Source organism: Haliotis asinina, chromosome 10 (genome assembly GCF_037392515.1).
Source record: "Haliotis asinina isolate JCU_RB_2024 chromosome 10, JCU_Hal_asi_v2, whole genome shotgun sequence".
Taxonomy (NCBI): Eukaryota; Metazoa; Mollusca; class Gastropoda; order Lepetellida; family Haliotidae; genus Haliotis; species Haliotis asinina.
In genome coordinates, this window is record NC_090289.1 from 57,992,808 (window position 1) to 58,014,154 (window position 21,347).

Below are 21,347 nucleotides of genomic sequence, written 5' to 3' on the forward strand. Positions count from 1 at the left end.
AACAGGAAGTGTTTGGATGACCCTCTTTTTATCTTTAGGGTCTTCCGTTAAAGTGCAACAACAATGCATACTGATGGATAAATAGAACAATATTCTGTGGCAACAAATATATTTAGAGCAACAATCGCCATGCCTATACCTGTATTTGGTGTGATGTGTATACCTGGTACAGGCTGCTGTTAATAACGCACTCTGATCAGAACACTGGTGTAGCAATGAAGTGTCCCTTGCCTAGTCACAGATCTCCAGGAACACCAAGATCAGTACACTGGTATAGCAATGAAGTGTCGCTTCTCTAGTCACTGATATGTAGGAACAACAAGATCAGTACACAGGTGTATCAATGAAGTGTCGCTTGTCAAGTCACAGGAACTGACACATAAGCCTTCAAAAGTGTATTCTTAACAAGATCATAGTCTCAGCTTTGCTGTTTTGACAAGGCTGAATGAGCATCCTGCTCTTTACCCTACAAAACGGTTTGCAGAATCATAGTCCATGACTCCCTAGGCCACTTGGGATTTTCAGCAAATTTTTTTTTCAAAATGTAGAAAATATTTGTCTACTTCTTTTTCATTAAAAGGGGTTACCAGCCTAGCATGCCTTGTAATGTCAAAAGAGGAAGAATTTGATGGAGGAGAAGACTAGTCTAGTCTTTTCAGTTCAATTTCTCTGTCAACTTCCAATTTTCTCAATTCTATTTCTTTTTCTATTTCTTTCTCCATCTCAAACTTTTTTTCATTTTTTTGCCATTTCAAACCTTTTCACTCTATTTTTTTCATTTCCAATTGGTCTGAATATTCCTCTTGAACCATTTCCAAAACATCTTGTTCGAAAACTCCCTCATCAATATGGAGATTCAAAACAATTTTCGTTATCTGAAATTTCCTCCTCTCGTAACAACAGATCTGCAGGAACTTAAAGCTGGATACGTGTTCTACGGTGACGTAAGTCTGTGTTCTGTGCCACACTGGGGATGAGATCCAGGCTGACGTTCTGTTATGGGGGTGTTTATATTTAGGTTGTTTGTTTGCACTGACATGGAAACCATGTGTTCTGCAGGGAGGGTGTTGGCGTTATACATTTTACTAGCAAGATATAAATCTGATAGATTGAAAGCATTAGAAATAATAGCCCTTTCAAAGAAACTTATTGCAACAAATGAAGATTTTTGTATAGTCGGCGACCATTCTGAGTGGAATTCAGCACTCTTTGATTTTGGGGGGTCATCTTGGATTTGGGGGGAAATAGGCCTAAAATATCGGTCACACCCCAAAATTATTTTTTATCCTGATGTACCCAAGCAATGTCAGGGTTTTCTAAAATAATTCAGTGGGAAAAGGTCACGTAGTGATAGAATAGGAAATCCTTGATTTTTTTCAAGGGCCATCTTGGACGCCATCTTGGATATTTCAGAAAGTGGACCGCAATACGATCTCGCGCATTTCCCCCCCCCCCCCAAAATATGTTTTATTGTGATATTCCCCAGGTCTTTTCAAAAGTTCATGCTATATATATTCCAGCAAGCATCGATTTTTCACCGTTAGTCACTACACTGTTATGTGATGAGGAGTACGGAGAATATGACTCACGTTCGGCCGTGCTTGGAGTGGCTGTTGCTGTGGCGGTGGTGTTAGGGACACATGACCCTGCTACCTGCATATACACCAGAGTAGGAGACATCTCTACAAACTTAGTCTTAGTGACGACATCATCATGACCCACGCCGTGGATGGCCTTGATCTCATCGACAGAGTAACAATCTCTGGGAATCTGGTAACATATGACAAGAGCAACGTAACATATTTCATCAATGTAATGTATTTCAGCACAGAAACATATTTCAACAGTATGCCCCATTTCAACACACTAACCTATGCCCTCACTTCAACGTAGTTTATCAAAGGCCGGGCGGGACAACTTAGGAATGGCCAGAGAGTCCTAACTTGACACACCGAAGGGAGCAAGCTACAAAGAGATATTTTATATTATTGGAAAGATCTCGAGGAGATGAACACGAAAAGTTCATATGTTAATAAGCTCACAAGTTGGCTCTGAAAATGCATTTCTGCAGAAATTTCTGGCAGAATTTTCTTTCACTACCGGAATTATCTAATTGAATAAAATTAGAGACTGTAATTTATGACACCCCTGCGTGAGTGGTAGCTTCATGTTTATTCCAAGTAATAAGCTCTCAACGTTATCAACTGATCTGATATTTTGTTTCGCTACCAGAATTATCTTAGCTGAATAAGATTAAACACCATTGTTATATAACTTCAATCATTGACCAGCTTAACACTTATCAGGCTATACACCATAAACAAACTACATTGATATATGGCTCGTGCCATATATAAACTGTCATCATCACAGACACATTTATACAATTTAACATTTCAACCGCTGGTCTTTGTTACGAAAACATGCCAATCAACTTATCTCACTAGCTTCTGTCATGATGCGACGATAATTCACTCACTTGGGGTTTGGTGAAAAAGGATAGCAATAACAAATATGAACGGGATATTGTACCATGTTCTTGAATGGGATTTTGTCCGTCCCCGAATGAGACGGCTGACAGTATCGTGTTACTCCGCAGGTCTTTTTAACCATCACCGATGTAATGGCAACTTAATCCTCGGTTCACAACTCAGGCACAGCGCAAGACTTTCATTAGTTTGTTTTTTTCAACTTACGTTAAGAATGTAAGAGCTGCATACGCGGTATCAGATTTTATTCATAACAACTTCGTGTTAACTGCATATAACAACGTTTCTGTATAGGTTCTTACACCATGTTCAAGCTAACAGTGACAACAACCAAGTGATTAGAATTATTGAATGCTGTGACAAACATCATGTACTTGAATAACAAGGAGTAGATAATTGGATCAGGCCAGGTGGGAACTAAGAACAACAAACAGCGCAGCCATGAAGCAAATAATCAGGAGTCATTAAGTACTAAAAACAGTAGTAAACGAACGGGTGCTGATTGATAAAGTCTGCCTCATCTGGCCTCTTTGCCAAGAGGTACGCCTGAAACAGTGTATGGAACAAGTCTAACACAGAACTGAACCAAAGCATCTAATGGTATAATGATATGAATTGTTCAAATTCCTCATACAGGTCTTGGAGGTATTAACATCGATCATCATCATCATCATCTTCATCATCATCATCATCATCATCATCATCATCATCATCATCATCATCATCCTTTGTGATTACAAATACATGCAAAACATCATAAGGATACTTTTATACACACAGAAGTGTACATACTGTGTATTTTTAGTTTCCTGATGATGAATCAGATATTCGTATTCTGATGTAAAAATACCCCAAGCCCAACAATTCAGATCATGAATTCATGTGTCCTAAATTATCTGATACAAGTGAAAGGACGGTCCAATACACACTCTTCCAGATATTTAGCTATTGCAGGTATTTACACAGAATGGCATTTCTCTGGATAGTCCCTAGTCATAGACATAAAACTATCAAGAACACACTATCTAAAGGAAGTTCATAATAAGGTATCCAAAGATACCTGAGATCTGTAATTTTATTCAATTAAGATATTTCTGGTAGTGAAATAAAAAATTCTGCCAGAAATTTCTGCAGAAATGCATTTTCAGATTCAATTTGTGAGCTTATCAACATGTGAACACACTGGTACATGAACTTTTCGCGTTCATCTCCTCGAGATTTTTCCAATAATATAAAATATGTCTTTGTAGCTTGCTCCCTTCTGTGTGTCATGTTAGGACTCGCTGGTCGTTCCCAAGATGTCCCGTCAGCCTATATTATTATTCAGCATATCGTATTTCAACACAATAACGTATTTCATCATCGTAACATACTTCGTGATCTTAACTGATTCTTGGACATTATCTGAATAATGGACTGATACCAACAAATGTGCGAGTTTAATACAACCGGCATCTGAGGAGTCTTCCACATACCGTGACGGTGCCGTGATCGTGACCGCTGTGAGTCTGACGCTTCACTCGTGGAGCAATGTCGACACTCCTCCTCCTCCTGTGGTCGTGTCCTGAGTGGTCATCTTCATGTTCGGTACCAGTGAGCTTTAGCTTGACCATCAGTGCACTCATCTCTACAAAGAAGAAAAAATCACACCACCAAGATATACCACGGAGTCTGTCTTGTAGGGAGTCGACTGTCTTGTATATTGTATGGAAGAGGCGGGGATGTTGGATAGTTTCAGACAGAATCATTTCTTTAGGTCTTGATATCCTGGAATATATATTTCTTATTTGTTTGTATATATTTTTTTTCTTATTTTTTATTTCATTTATTTTTATTTATTTTTTTTATTATTTTTTCATTTTATTTATTTTTTTTATTTTATTTTTTTTTTTTGGGGGGGTGTCATGTTAGAAATAATCCACAGAATAATGGAAGACATACCTGTGTTTGTGAGCGTGTCGTTGAAAGCGTCAAGGCGGGAGAGCAGGTCGTTGATGATGTTGCTTGGAGTAGGAAGAAGACGGCACTTTTCCTTGATCGGTGATCCTACATTACATTAACAAATTAACATACCAACATGTAAAAATATTCATTTTTTTCTCTTTGTGTAGGATGGCGTTAAAAGACACATGGAAAACACATAATGCCTCTTTATTTATAGAACACAGACAAAAGTATACATGTCACAGATGGTCATGTTCAAACGAATGTTTGTAAGAGGTAGTAACGCCATACCTTTGAGACGTAATACCATGTATTGATAACGTCTTATGTGTGACGGACTGACCTACCTTCAAGCAGATGATAGACAATGAAGGAGGTGACATCTTTAAGTCTGTCCCCCTCAATGTGCTCCCCCTCCTCTTCCAGCTGATAGAACACGGCGTCCGGACTCAAACACTTAAGGAAAAGAAAAGGCATTCATTCCTTGAAGCATAGCTACATAGAGAGATTCCTGGGTGCACATGTACACAGACACATTACCATACCATCGGATATGCATTACTGGAGACAGAGGTATAAACAGTTTTTTTACCAGATTTTGTAAAGGGTTTAACATTCAGTGATGAATGAGATACACTGGCAAACATTCTTGGTTTGGAGCTGACATACGTTCTTGGAAACATCTGACAATGTCCATGGCTGGTTGCAAAGGCGAGAAGGCATAAATGTGTATCCATGTACTGGATACATTTTGTATCTCCTTCGATGTCAATTCCATCTAAATTGATATACAGCTATATCTACTTATACATAGATGGGCAGAGACAAAGGCAAACAATACTCTTCCCGTAACATTATGAACACATCTTCGGGTTTATAGAGGTCTTAATGTGTATTTATATGTGTTCATATAGAACAGGTTGAACATTTACCTCGGTATCAATGACTGGAACGTTGTCCCCGTTGTGTTCGTGATTGTGATTGTGGTTGTGGTTGTGGTTGTGGTTGTGGTTGTTTGTCTCCCCTGTGTGGTCTGCTGCTGTCTTGATCGACTCAGCGATGTGTTCCAGCGCGTGCTCAATAGGTTTCGTCTCTATGTCACCATGACCTTCCTCGAACAGAATGCTCTGAACCTTCTCCCGATAATACTCAAACGTGTTGATGGTCGGGTTGACATTCTGCCGGCAGTAGTTGGTGATGTTGTAGATGTAGTAGAAGATGACAATCGTGGCGTTGTGAAACTGTTCCTCGTTCAAACCCACGCTGGTGTCGGCACCCACGACGGTGAACAGACCAGAGACGTTGATACACTGACAACAAGGCAAGAAAAATATTGCTCAAGATGAACCAACATGAACTTGCTGTGGTATCTACTTGGAGAGTCAATGGTCGGTGGTTCGAGACATTGGTCAAAGTATACCAAGTCATGTTAACAACTGATGAAACATAAATATGGTATAAGCTCGGTCAGCACACCATGGAAGAATATCCTTAGCTGCCTGCAGCATGTCATTTCAGCTGGACGCTTTCAAACCGACATTACAGCAACTTTCTCGGAAACATCTTGAGGAACTTGGGGCGTTCAGCCCATCTTCACAACAGTGGGAAAATCAGCCTTAATCGACACCTTACAACAACATCCATCGGGATCCCAAGCGCACAAAAGAAAACGGAAACAAACATTTGGATTCACCAAAAAACACAAAGCTTTGTTCTCAGTTGTCACGTCATTGGACAGTGCACACGTAAATGCACTGGAATGAATGCTTTAGATGACCCCGATATGGAATGGGTGTCTCAAAGTGAGAGTGTGCTCTGACTGTTGGTAAACACGAGGCCGATCCCGAGGGTTGCATACTTCGCTGGAATGCTCAGGAAGCAGTGACTGTATATATAAAGGCCGGTTATTGTGTTGACGGGACACACGCACACGGACTTACACTTGGAGTTATACTGGAGTCAATTAATTAAGTACACAATATTGCACTTTTGAATCGTGATTGTACGCTTACAATTTTGTTTATTTCATTTTTTACAAGCAGCAATGTATACTATATGTCATTAATAAGTGATGCTTGTGTTTTAATTATTTTTGAATTTTTGGTTGCATGTGACCTTCAAATAATAATTATTATTATTAGGTCACAACGTTTAGTGTTTTGAATGAAAATTGTTATGGGTCACATTTCGTATCATAAATGTTCAGCACTTTCAGTATTTTGGCAGCAGGCTTTCCGGAAGTGCTTTACATTTACCTCCTCTTGAGTTTGTTTGGATTATTTGTACGGGAGACGGCTAGAAGATTCCACGTTCATGGCGATGATCGGAAGTGCTCGAACCGTCAGGAATTGATGACTATACATATAAAGGCAAGTTGCCGTGTTGTCGGACACGGAAATACACGAAAACACACAGACTACTTGAGTATACATCTGCCCCTCCGTCAGCGCTTGATCTGCATAACCACTGCCTGTTACAATCTGAATAACTGTTTCTCACTCTAACATCAAGACTTCGGTGAGTTGACGTTTATATTGTGACCCATTACTTTAGAACTGACTCAGTAGTTTTGTACAGGAAACCTCTATTGTGAATCTGTGTATTTTTCTTTGTATCTTGCCATTGTTTTCTACGAATACAAACATATTGAAAATATCAAACTTCTCAGTGTCATACATTTTGCCGAGGGGCATTTCTCACACCTTTTGTCAGGGCAATTTCTAACCGTAACACTACATACAGCTGGTGGCCAAAGAGGAAGAAGAATGTAAAGAAGCATGCTTTGAAAACGGTACACCAAAACCCAATACTGACCAAGCAGTATCAACGGCCATCCAGGGTTGACAATTAAGGGTTCAGTTCAACACCAGACACAGTGCTGTCCAGACCTGTTCTGAAAACCTGTTGTGCGGGCCTGTTGTGCAGATCAGTTGATCAGATGATGCGCCGGCACGCCTGTGAATGTTTCAAAGCATAGTTGGATCTCATACTGCCCACCCGAGAAGTGGAACTGACAGGTCATCTCCACTGGGACCAGTTTCTTCAAGACTGGTGCTTGGTGGATGGAGTGCCCATGAAACTAGAACTGATTCACAGTCAGAGTGATTTCTTCTTGATGAGTGGTTGAAATTGATGAAACTAAATATGGGAAACGTAAGTATGATAGAGGCTGGATGGTAGAGGGCCAGTGGCTATTGGGTGGTATTTGTAGGGAGACTAGACAGATCTTTCTTGTTCCTGTAGAGGCGGCACATTACTTGGTGTTATTTGTAGGAAAGAGGTAGGTGGTAGTCATATACAATGTTGTTACGGGCGGAACTCTTACCCTTATAGGGGAATGTGTCAATGTCTTATTGCTTAACACTTTACTCCGATTTACATTTATGAAAGTGGAACAGTTTATGTGGAACGGTAACTTCATCTTCACTACGTGGCTATATAATGTTACAATACATACATACATACATAGAAATACTGCACCAGTTAAAAATCTCATGCTACTTCTACTCAGTCAATAAATACAAAACTAATAATAAATGGTCAGCGCTCCATGGATGTAGGACGTTAAAACATCGCTCCCCTAAATCCGCCCAAATCTTACTAAAATTTCGACAAATAAAGGCCGAAACAAACACCAGAAGGGTACAGAAAGTCAGTCAACTTTGGCAGAATATATTACAAGACCCATGGCTGCGGCCACTGAAAACTCCAACGAACCAAAATCGACAACGAAATCAGGGGACGCCGGTATTCCAGACGACAAGGATCCGGAGACAGCCACGCGTGAGCTGTTCACAAAATTTAGGTTACCGCGCGCTCGAGAGATCATGTTTGTCAACTTGCAACGCCTACCCCAGGTTGGTAACTGGGAACGCACCAAATAATCTCCTAAACCGATCGTGGTTAAATTCGTGCAGACGCAAGACCGAAACGATGTACGTCAAGCCTCGTTCAAGAATTGGGAGTTACGTGAGCAGAAAGTAGCCATATGGACCGACCTCCCGGTCGCAGTGAAGACGAGGCGCTCGCACCTTGCCGTGAAGGGATACGAACTTCGATACTAGAGAAAGGAGTGGACACCAGTCTACAATATCGATGGGATAAATTGCCCACTCGGAAAGAGATCGGTCTGAATGATTCTATTTAAGCTTGAGCGGTGTACACCGCTTCGATTCAGGGAAATACAGCAGCCCACTTGTGACGTTTTGAATGATTACATTCCCAAGTGTATCTGTTTACAAACAACGACAACGTGCCTATCACATGACACTTGCACTCATCACTGTGTTGTGTTTCCGCTTGGGATGTCTGTCTTTTGTTGTTTTTTTCGGTGGACTTGTACTGTCAAAAACATGTCAGAAAAGTATGTTGATCGAATGACAGGTATTTCCAGTCACAGGGTACAGTCCCTGATCAGAGAATGCTTCGGTTCTATTCTTCATAATTTGTCACGTACACAGTCTCATCCGTAAGCTAGGTTCTACGACACTAAATCAGAGTCACGTGCTCCTCAAGCTGTCTCAAACGAACAGACGCCTGTGACAGCTGTGATGAGATGAAATAGTGTAAGATGTTTATGTTTTAAAAGCACAGAGATTAAAACTGACCACAATTTTAAGCAATCAGTGATTTCACTTTTTATCACCATGACTTATGCTTATGTGTGCACCGATATTTTCAAGTAGGTGACATTTGGTGCGGAATGGAGGGTTGATGCCTTTCGCTTCCTGTGCTGGAAAAGTCGCTGGACAAGGTGGACAGAATTAGTGTTTTATTGTAGTTTAAAGGCCTGACTGTACCCCTATGTACATGAAATGGCTGTTGATAGCCTGGGTATTTTTTTAAATATAAGGTTACTATAGAAGTCTATGGGAAAACATTTGCTGTTGTGTAACCGCTAAGTGACTTGACAACTGTCCAAATGTCGATCAATGAGATCAAGCATGCTCGCTCTACATGGTATGGCTGTATTGAATTGTGTATTTGATTACACGATTCCGTGACTACTACCAAGTGCCCTCTGCATGTGTCACTATGCTGCTGTGCTTCCCCACCACGAGACTATTATTTTTTACCTGTGCAGGAGTCACTAAATTGTAATTCGAGCTGTCTAAACCTCGATCACTGAGATCACCAAGGCACGTTTGGCATGATACGGTTCTATCGAATTATTCTACTTGATTATATGACTCAGTGACTATCACGTACACGAGTCATTATGTTGTGGGACCTTAGTTCTGCGGATTTCCAGTCTCTTCACGTATTTGTATTGGTCATGAACAGATAGATCCCGGGATTATCACTGTATTCTAATCTGTATTTATTTCGAGAACTTATTACCTCCAAGGCAACGTGTACACACGGCATTCTATGATTGTACCGACTTGTATACCAACAAAGTACTTGTCTCCTTGATTATATAACAATATATATGTTATGTATCTGTGTCTGTTCTATCTATCAAGAACTGTTCAAATTTTGACTACAAAGACAACTTATTCACGTTCGGCACGATATGATTATACTGACATATGTCAAGAAAGGTATAGTCTCCACGATTGTACAACCGCGTGACTATCACGCATCACCATGCTGTTGTAATTTGAGATGCTGAAATTTCGTTCACTGAGACCAACACATGCATATTCCGCATAATATGGTTGTACTGAATTAGATGCCCACTAAATTATTGTATGCTTGATTATATACACCTGGAAATTAATCAAGCAACACCCCAATTTTTTCTATTGGAGCAACTTTGAAGTGTTCTGACAATCAAAATATGCCGGGTTGATATAGTTTGACACTTTTTTATTCAACAGACGATCTCTGACAAACAACTTAAAGGGAAAAAGTATCAAGACTTTGCTTTATTGCAACGAAATCCAAATTCTTAAAACTGTCTTAAATTCATGAAAAAATGGACACAATTTACTATTCATCCACAGACGTTGTTGTCAGGTGTATTAACACAAATGTCACATGGAAAGAAAGAACAGTCATCTGAGAGTCTGCACACCGACTTTCATCAATATCTAGTGTGTCCTCCCTGCGCACGCACCACCGATTCCAGACGCCTCCTCATTCCTTGGATGAGTCTCCGGATCTGATTCTGGGGGATCCTGTTCCACTCCTCATGCAGGGCAGCCGTCAATTCGTTGAGATTATGGACTGGTGGGTCTCTCTGCCTCACACGACGGCCAATAAAGTCCCACAAATGTTCAATGGGGTTGAGGTCAGGGCTCATGGCAGGCCATGGAATTCTGTCAATTGCATTTTGCCGCAAAAAATCATTTACAGCATGCGCCCTGTGAGGTCTAGCATTGTCGTCCATAAATATGGGTCTCGTTGCCAGAGGATGGTTCTCAAAATGAGGTACCACAGCCCTGTCAAGAACCTCCTGTTGGTAACGAACACCGTTAAGGTTGCCACGGATGGTAATGATATCCAACTTGCAGTTCATGGAAATGCACCCCCATACCATAACGGAACCTCCCCCAAAGGCCACAGTCTCCTGGATGTTCCGTGGAGCCATTGCTGTGTTCCTCTGCCTCCAGACCCGAGTACAACCGTCCACCATGTGCAGCAAGAACCGGCTCTCATCTGAGAAATGGACCTTCCTCCAAGAGGCAATGTTCCAGTGCAAACGGTCATTACACCAGGCCAGTCGGGCTGCCTTATGGGCTGGAGACAGTCTGGGTCGCTTGATTGGCCTCCTTGCCCGGTATCCTGCAGCTTTCAGACGATTCCGAACAGTCCTGTTCGAGATGGGTCTCCCTGGAAGCCACTCCTGTCTCAACCGAGAGCTCGAGTCGAAGGACCTGCGCCGTACAAGTCTCAGTAAAGCTCTGTCCTCCCGGACTGTGGTCTTCCTGGGTCTTCCTGGTCTAGGCAGGTCTTTAACTTCATTAGTGGCCCGGTATTTTTTCAAAAGTTTTGAAATTATGGAATGATGTCGTCCGATTTGAGTCCCGATTTGTCTTAGAGACATACCAGCATTCCTCATGCCGATTATTTGCCAACGAGTGGCCTCTGATAATTTCCTACGTGCCATGACATTGAAATGAATGAAAAACCGAATGCAATCGACAACCTGCGCTTGTAAACACCCCAGGGAAAAAGTGCATTTTTCGAAAGTTGAGGTTAAAGCAATGCACGTGCGCTGTGCAAGCTTCACGCGCGTCATATCAACCCATGAAAAGCTCATGCTGTATGTCAATACATCAAAATTGAATAATCAATCATCAAAATTACTTCGTTAAACTTTGTTAAGTTTTTATGTGTCTTTGAATTTGGTGTTGCTTAATTAATTTCCATATGTATATATGACCCCGTGACTATCACATGACTTGTACACACGTCGCTGAGTTGCTTTACTGTACTTACCTCTATGGATTTTCCTTTTGTCATATATTCGTATTGGTCATAAACAAGGTACACACCATGACGATCATGGTATTCAATGTATTTCGAGAATTGTTCAAATCTTAACCATTAAGGTAACATATGCATATTCGACACTTTATGATTCATCGATTGTACTAACCTATATCAAGCACGTGACTATCATGAGTCACTTTGCGATTGTAACCTGCGTAGTTCAAATTTCAATAATTGAAATCACACATGCAGATTCGGCATGACATGGTTGTATTGAAGTGTTTTTTAACAAACTTATAACATATTTGATTACATAACCCCGTTAGTACCATGTGACTTGTAGAGTTGAAAGTCACAATTCTTATGACAACTGTTCAGTATTCATCACAAGGTTCAATACTTAAGTATTGCACACGATATTCTTTGTTAATTGAATACTACCGGTTTAACCTGTGAGTTGTGTAGAACTATAACTGCCCAAACTCACATGGTCATAATATATATGGTACTTATCTATAGCACTCGATAAGTCGATCGTCACGATACGACTGCGATATTGCCGATGTGACGATAAATACTCACTTGACTCGATAAGTCGTAAATGCTTACTTGTCTATAATCAACCTAATTGATGAAAATGGTAATTTTATAATAGCTGATATAACAACGGATGAATGGACTGAATGTTACTAGCCTGTTTGACCCAAATAAGGATGAGGAATTAGGTCTCTTAGACATTTCGAGGGAACATAATAGTAGATGTAAGAAATATGCATGGTGGAAAAACCCAAAACTGCAAGCAAGACCTGTTTAACATATCTTATGAAACTGATATTGTCCCTGGTTATAAATCAGACCACTCTCCAGTTATATTATCACTGCCAAATAAGCTAAGTAATGAAAGAGGCCGTGGCTATTGGAAATTCAACACCTCAATCTTGCACAATGAAGACTACATTAAAATTGTTGAAATTACATTACATGATACTGTGATAGAATATGCAGGAAATGTCGACAGTGAAGATGAATTCAGCAACCCTTTTGAAAGTGGTATGCAAATTAATTTGAGAGGAAAAAGAATTTCATTTTCCACATACACCAAGAAACAGAGAGAAAAAATAGAAAAGACTTCGAAGAGACGATACAAATTCTAAAAGAAAATATTAGAAACGACTTTAACAATTTAAGTGAAAAATATTTAACTGAACTAACTACTAAGAAAAAACTTTTGGAACAAATCAAGGAAGAAGAATACAATTTCTAAGAAGAGCTAAATACATCCCACTGATAACGAAGAAAGATTTTGAGGATTTAGAAAAAGAGATTAGCCTAGAATAAGTTAATAAAGTTGTTCTTTCCAGGAAGAATGACAAAAGTCCAGGAAAAGATGGCTACCCCATTAGTGGAGAGATTTCGGACCATGGATTTACAGATTTATAGAAGAAACATTTACAAATAACGAAATAACTATTACAACGAACAGGGGAATCATTACATGTTTGCCTAAACCTAACACAGATAGAAAATTTCTAAAAAACACTGGCGACGTAGTTCTTTACTAAACTCTCTTTACAAAATAATTAGCACTTGTATAGCAAACAGGGCTAAATCAACATTAGATACAATTTTACATGAGAATCAAACAGGTTTTATACCTCGGCTGGGAGATGTAGGAGTGAAAATATAAGACTATGATATTGCTTTTGAAACAGGAATGTTAAATAAGCCTTGCCTATTACTACTGATAGGCTTTGAAATAAAAAATCTTTGACACTATGTCAAAACCATTTATGATACAGGTAATGGAAGCGTTTGGATTTGGGCCCAATATCATCAAATGGGTTGATATCCTGACGAGTAATAATACAGCAGCGGTGATACAAAATTGGCACATCTCTCCCTTTTTCCACCAGGAACGGGGATGTAGTCAAAAAGATCCACTTTCACCTTATCTGTTTATTCTTACAGTTCAAATTCTAGGCATTATGATGATACGGTCAAATCCCATAGGTTTATAGCCATGAAAAATAATAATTTAGATCCCTTCGTAAAGAAGTGGAAACACTTACCTGACGTCTTTGTTGAGTAGTGAGCACCCCTCTACTATCAACTGATGATTCCAACCTCTTCCCAATGTATTCACTCACCTAACCTTATATCTGGAGCCGTGACGATATGTTATGGTATCCGTAATTGCGTTACTTTATCAGACGATAAATATATCGATATTTTTCATATCATGATGTACATCGTTGACCTTAAAGCTGTCATTTTTTACTAGAAAGTGATAGTTACGGCAAAATATGCATGGCTATTTTGGTATAAAAATATACATGTTTATAAATAAAATGTCTAAAGATAACATATTGTATCATGAATCCAATCGAAGCATATTTCTTCAAGATATCCCAACATATTTCGTTTCGTGAATCCTTTGTATCGTCAAACCTCAACCTATTTCTGTAACCACATGCCCTCTGTGGAAAATGCCACAATGTATATATTTATTTATATCTCCAAATACCTGAAGGATATATATTGTCACACCTCTACCTTTTCTCTGTAACCACATGTCCTCTATCAAGAATGCCACAATGTCTTACATATCCATTTATTTATATCTGATGTGATATTTATTGCCTTCTCTTCTGTAATGTACCTGAGAACTGAAACAGATCTTTTTAAAAATAGAAAAGTAATAAAAATACTAATAATACATTACGCCAGCCAGTGGGAGATTCAACTCAATATGAGAGCTTGCACCCATGTAGGAGAACACAGAGGTGACTCGGGCTGATTGTCCAGCCCCCGATTTCCCGATACAAACTTAAGTTTTCAAAATTTCAAAATCTGAAACAGCTGAATTTTTATCCAATTGCATTTTTGAACTCTAAATGCCCAAATAGTTTAAGTAATCTCTATCCATCAAACTCAAATTGTCTACTTTTATTGAGTTTTATACAGACTTCAGTGCATTCTGTGAAATGTGTTTTCTCACATTTGAGTAAATACTTGAACTTAAGTCAAAACTCAGACTTAAGTTTGTTTCAAGAAATCGGAGCCAGATTAATATCCTCTATCACTATTTATACTGACCTCCCATGCCCAAGCTACTCCTTACTTCCCTATTGCCCTCCCTATTGTTTATGAACTCCCCATTTCTCTGGCCATATCTGGTCACGCTCCTCCGAACACATAGTATTACCGGATAGAATCTAACAACAACCCCTCAATGATTTATAACTCGCCTTTACAATACCATACTACATCTATTTACTTTACTATAAGCTAATTATTTAAACCAAAATCATCTGTGATCTTGACAATGAGTACTGGAGATCTTGGATGCCGATTTGAACTGACCAAAACTGAGTTTTACGTGCGCAAAGTCAACATTGATCCAGTTATACTGGAACAGAACGTGTAACACATGTCAGCAGGCGTCACAGCCAAATATTTTTGGACCCAAGTACAAACCACAGCTAATGACATTCCAGGAGGGGGCCACGATTTCCACAACGATCATCTGATTGGAGGTAAGCTGCCCAAACAAGTGGTGTTGGGACTGGAGAACCATGTTGCTTTTGCCGGCTTCAAGGAAAAGAACCCTTTCCATTTCAAGCACAACAATATGACCAGCCTCAAACTGAAATTCAATGGGCAGGAAGTACATGGCACTCAAATCCAATGGGACTTTCAGAACAACAGCACCTCGTTTATACAGCTCTACATGAACCTGTGCCGCAACAGGGCACACCTGTGGCAAGAACATCCCTGCAATCTCACCTTAGACGAGTTCAGGACCGGAAACACTGTGTGGGTGGTGGATCTCACAACGGATATGGAAGCAGACGAAGGGTATGACTACCCACGGCCGACGGACAAGACTTCAGTGCAGAACCCCTACCACGTGATGTCACTCTCGTCTGCTACGACGAATGAGAAAGCGTTTTGACAATTGATGGGTTCCGCAATGCTCAGGTGGTCTAAAGATGGATAACACTGGCTTAATGACACAATTGAACGTCAACATCACCTGCTGCATCCCCTCTGCCTAGGTACCTTTGTATGAAATCACTTTGCAACCACCATGCTGTGTGGACAGCAGGGACATTAATTATCCCAAAGCCTTCGTTGTCAGCGCGGATCCCAGTCATCTCCCAGAACAACACTGGGTGAGCATGCATCGTCCGGCTCCGGGTGCCATTGACTACTGTCAGAGTTATGGAGTAAATCCCTACAATCTGCATCCAAATTTTCATCGTGCCATGGCGTCACCAGCGCTACGTCACCAGCTCACGCGCGATCATGACGTTAGCTGGGGTTCAATCTTTTTTTTCAAAAAAGCAGCTTGCCACAGGGCAAGTGACTTCAAGAATGTGACCTGCCCTGACCAATTTTCCACTTGCCCTGATATTTTGACACAATGTTTGATGTTAATGTTTACTGGACTATCTATCGAAGTGATACGTTTCAAAGAACGATAGCTCTAAATTACTATTATTGCGACATGTGTAACAAAGTAAGAGACAACACCAGAAGTACAAGGAGATGGATATTTTATTCCAAGTAGGACATCTGTCGCATCATAGGCCCAGAGTGTTAGGAACACGCCTTAGTCCAAGCTGACTGGACTGTTGCCGAGACTGTGTCTGTTTCGTGCTCTGAGTCCTGGGTTCTTATATGCTTTGAATGAATGAATGAATGAATGAATGAATGAATGAATAACGCCACGTGAGCAATATTGCAGATATTCGCAGCGATCGAATTCATATGCCCTTGGCATATCAAAAAGTGATTAAACAGAAGACATCGTTTCCCCCTCTGTTATCTTGTGACCACTTGGTACGTGAACACTTGTTTGTCATCTTATCTTTCACCGCTGTTGTCACTGCGGTTTATGATGGTCTTCTGATTGTTCTATAATTTAGGAGGATAGTTCAAGAACCCTTTAAAGAGTCCTTCCCTGGTCATCCTGTGGTCATTCAGTTGTAAATCACTCTGAGAGTAGTCAACTTGTTTGTCGGTCTGTCTCTGACTTGTCCCTGGCTGCTGCTGTCACTGGCCCAGGGTCCACGGGACTGAGTTTGTTACAAATGTAATAGCTACATTATGAGCAGATATGAGACGAAATCCAAGTTTATTTGCAGTTTGAATCCATAAATGGAAATTATCTAGTAGTTCACAGACAAGTAAGATACCATTTATTGATTGAAAGGAAAGGAAAACTGACTTGTCCTGGGCGTCGGGCGAAGAGATTTTTCCCTGCGTTAGTGACGCTACGTCTCGTCTTCTATATAACCTCCAGAATCTTGAAGTGGGGGGTGTCTCAATGGTTTGGTCTCAGTCAGCTCAAAACTGTAATGGACACATGACCGTGACTGATGGGACTAATTGGAAATTCAATGGGAGGATTAGTTATAGTCTATGTCGACACTTTTAGGTAGTACAGGACCGCTTCCCCCACAGGACCGTAGCAGTAAGAAGGCAATAAAGGATATAAATCACTTCACGATAGTTTATTCCACATGTATATGGCATTGACAAAATAATGTTTCATACAGTTTCATTATTAATATACAATATTTACACATATGGACACACATCAGTTTAATGAACATTTCACTGATTTGGCAGAACAGGGATGGAGCTGACTGGAAGGTGCCATCTCAGAACCAGGTGTCAGCAGCACTCAGATGTCGCAAGTTGCCACATGTGGCAAATACCAGATCTTGTAGTTGTCGCCATCTTCTTTGAGAACAAAGTTCTAATCGGATGAGGTCAGGCGCCAAGGTCCGTCTAGGTTGATGTCTTCACGTCTGGCAGGAAGATCAGGCAGTAGCTTCTGTCGTCCTAGGTAGAGGGATGATTTCGCAGAATACAGAGGTGGAGTCCTCTGCATGATCTCACGAGAGTCAACTGTGCACTCTTCGTTGTGCAAACCTGTGGACAAAAATAAGTAATTGTAAATGTCAAGCAAAAAAGATAGAGAAAGATATAGATTATTCTCATGATGATCGTAATGTGAAACCGATAGTGAATACATTTTCATTTTCATCTTTAAAACTTTTGTGTGTTGTGTGTAGATATATAGATGTGAACTTCTAATTCTTCTAAATAGTAATAATTACATAGTTAACATACCTGCGAGTTCCTCATTGTACAAGGACGGGATGGGTGTTACTTCTTCTCTGCAACGGTTCTTCACTCTTTAAAAAAAAGGACTGGATGTCTGGAGTATGGTGGTCAGACTATGATTATGTGGTCTTCCAAACTTGACTGAGATGTCATTCTTGGTGTTTAAGGTTGCTATTTATTCTTGTCTGCAACCATGTGTGTGTTGCTTACATCTCCAGTAGATAGTATCTTTGTAGCCATTCTTCTTGGTGTACTCGAAACCAGCATGACCTAACATACGACCACCATTAGAAGTTGGATACAACCGTACCTGAACGTTGGCGTTTGCCATTTTGACATGCTAACTGATGATGTCACGCCTTTTTATGGACCATTAAATTGGTTTTAATCAAAGTAATATTCGCAAACCAGATTTCACTGAAAACCTTCAACTATTCATGACGCTCATTAAACACAGTTCACTCACATGTGATTGTAGCTCACCAAAATTGAGCTATGGGATCTTTAGCTGACCCTAATTAGGTGAACATATTTCAGTGACAGACTATAATGCCCCAGTCCTAATCTCTTAATCCCCCTAAAAGATATTTTGAGCTGGCTGAGAACACCCCGTCTCGATGCAAAATTATCATCATGGAGATACAGAAAACAACCCTCCAAGTGAAGACCGACGTCAAGATGGAAGCGGGTACAGCAGCGGCAGAACCGGTAATCCTACCAACAACGGGTATGGAAACATCGGATACCCGTACTTAAGATTAACGCGCAACCCCGATGCTGAATAGCAATGTTTCTTACGAATACAATAAATGAATAAGTTGAGCTTTTTTAAACGTCAAACAAAGGTCAAACAAAATATTGTAATTAAAGATTCAATATTTTAGTTTCAAGTCTTTCATCGTAAAGGTTGAGTTTGCAACACATGGTTATAGCGATATACTACGAGCAGCAATCTTACAAAAATATTTCTTCTAATGAATTGACAAGTATTTTGAGTGTCTTCGTTCGTATGCACGGCATAAACATGTACATAATTTTCTTTTCACAGAGATTTAATGATTTGCGTAGACTATTGCTCGTGAGGGATGCACATCGCCACAGTATACAGTGTTGACACTATTACAAGACACTATTATGGATGACAACTTCTTTAATTCTTTTAACACGACGTTTCAAGGCTAATTCTTGCCCCTTCGTCAGGTGGATAATGAACATAGGTAACATTGCAGAATATGCAGTTTGGATAGTTGACGATGTGTTCAGAGAGCTGCCATTCCTAGATGTATCCCTTGACAACTCATCTGAAAACATCGTTCCCACTGTCTATCGAAAGCCCACCCACACTGACCAGTATATCCACTACCTATCCAACCACCATCCACAAATAAAGCAAGCCATAGTCTCCACCCTAGCCAGACGTGCCAAAGCCATCTGTGACCCAGCCCACCTCCAAGACGAAATTGACCACCTCAAGAGAACTTTCATCACCCTCAATGGATACCCAAAACAGCTCGTTGACCAGACTATAGCCACAACTCTCGAGTATCAGAACGACCGCCTCCCTAAACCTGAGCCTGCACCCATCCAAGTCAACATTCCATACCAAGGAAAGTAAGTCATCAAATCAGCCGACTCCTCAAAAACTCTGCCAGTGTTGATGTGACCTTTTATTCTGATAAGACTGAAAAACATCCTTAGAGCAAATGGAAGAGGAGGCAGTGATCAAACCAACCCCCAACCCCAGAGGCTGCATCTACAAGATAAACTGTGATTGCGACAGCAGCTACATAGGTGAAACCTGCAGACCATTCAACATCAGACTCAAAGAGCACCAAACTTCAGTAAGAAAATTAGATCTGAAATCGGCCCTCTCTGAACACATCGTCAACTATCCAAACCACTCCATCAACTGGAAAAACACCGAGATCTTGGCTTCCAACATCAGTGATTGGCGGAGAAGGAAGCTTTGGGAAGCAATCAACATCAGAAGATTAGAACCTCAGATCAATAGAGATCAAGGCGTGTACCTACCCTCTGCCTGGTGTGTCAACAAGGACTCATAGACTCTCAATCTATCAGCTGTGTAAACAACTATGTACTGTTAAAACTTTCCTCCTTTCATCTCTCCTCTGTGATTGTACATACCTAATTACATTTATGTGCTTGTATATACATCTTACCTCTCTGGCTTCATGTATACCTGTATATATTCTGCAATGTTACCTATGTTTATTATCCACCTGACGAAGGGGCAAGAATTAGCCTTGAAACGTCGTGTTAAAAGAATTAAAGAAGTTGTCATCCATAATAGTGTCTTGTATTACCTCACCAACTTCTAAATGCCTTTGAAGAATTTCGTTGACACTATTGCCTTTTAAATAGCAATACGATTTTTGTCTTAATTCAAAGTATTTCTTGCACAACATTTTCGACTGGATGATCCCATGACAACGGGGCTGTCAATGATGTGTCTATCAAACCTACCAGCATTCAAGTTACTACAACGGAGGGAAGTTCATAGCTTTCTTATGACTCAAACATTTATTGTTGATGTTTATTCAATTTCTACCATTACTACGGTGTCAGACGACGAATCACTTTTCTTTGTTTTTCTTGTGTATTGAGAGTCCCGAGCTGACGAAACGCTGCGTTCTCTGTAGCATGACCATCCCAGTAAAAGCCACATCTTTTTACTTTTGTAAACATATTTTTATTCATGAACATAAATAACATGAATATGGATTGGCACAACAAGCCAAAGTGCCTCTCCATTGACTATAATATAATGCAATCAAAAAATTACACAGTACAGAGGCAACGAATTATTTCAGAAAATAAAAAGCAAAAGAAACAGTTATTTCCACAAAGGCATTAGATCATTAACATTCGGGAAATACGTCTACACAAGTTGCATTAAAAGGGTTCATAGTAATTGTAGTCTAGAAGAATTTGAATCTATTTGAAAGCAGTATGTATTTATGAACAGTGTCAAGAATAAGTTGATTAATTCTGTTGCTTGAAGCTTGATTACCTTGAAGAACTGAATTTAAGTCAAAGCCATTAGTGTAGAAAAATTGATCTGATGTTATTGAGTCATAATAAGGGCAGGAAAAGAAGTAGTGGAGAGAGTCTTCCCATGAATACCCACATGCACAATTTGGATTATCTGAAATATGTCTATCAAAGCGATGAGCGTTCAAGTCACTACACCCCAATCTGAGACGAGCATGAATTATTTGACAAAATCTAGATCCAAAGTTTTGGACAAAGAGAACATGTCTTTCTTTGGTCTGCAGTCGTTTATTGAATGAATTTACTGATTCTGAGTTAGTTATTTCAAGTGGTAAATTGTTCCATAAGAGTATGGTGTTTGGTAAAAAGGACCGAGCATACGAC

At 40.0% G+C, this 21,347-nt stretch overlaps 1 protein-coding gene across 1 annotated transcript in view; it reads right to left on the minus strand.

The window, feature by feature from the left end:
- The window catches only part of LOC137298308 (zinc transporter ZIP4-like), a 30,688-nt gene that overhangs the window by 6,038 nt on the left and 3,303 nt on the right, over nt 1-21,347 (minus strand). The window contains exons 2-6 of the mRNA XM_067830507.1: nt 5,366-5,743; nt 4,781-4,889; nt 4,431-4,535; nt 3,965-4,116; nt 1,590-1,770 (exon numbers count right to left, since the gene is read on the minus strand). Coding sequence (XP_067686608.1) covers nt 1,590-1,770; nt 3,965-4,116; nt 4,431-4,535; nt 4,781-4,889; nt 5,366-5,743 — 925 coding nt within the window. The remainder of the gene's footprint in view (nt 1-1,589; nt 1,771-3,964; nt 4,117-4,430; nt 4,536-4,780; nt 4,890-5,365; nt 5,744-21,347) is intronic.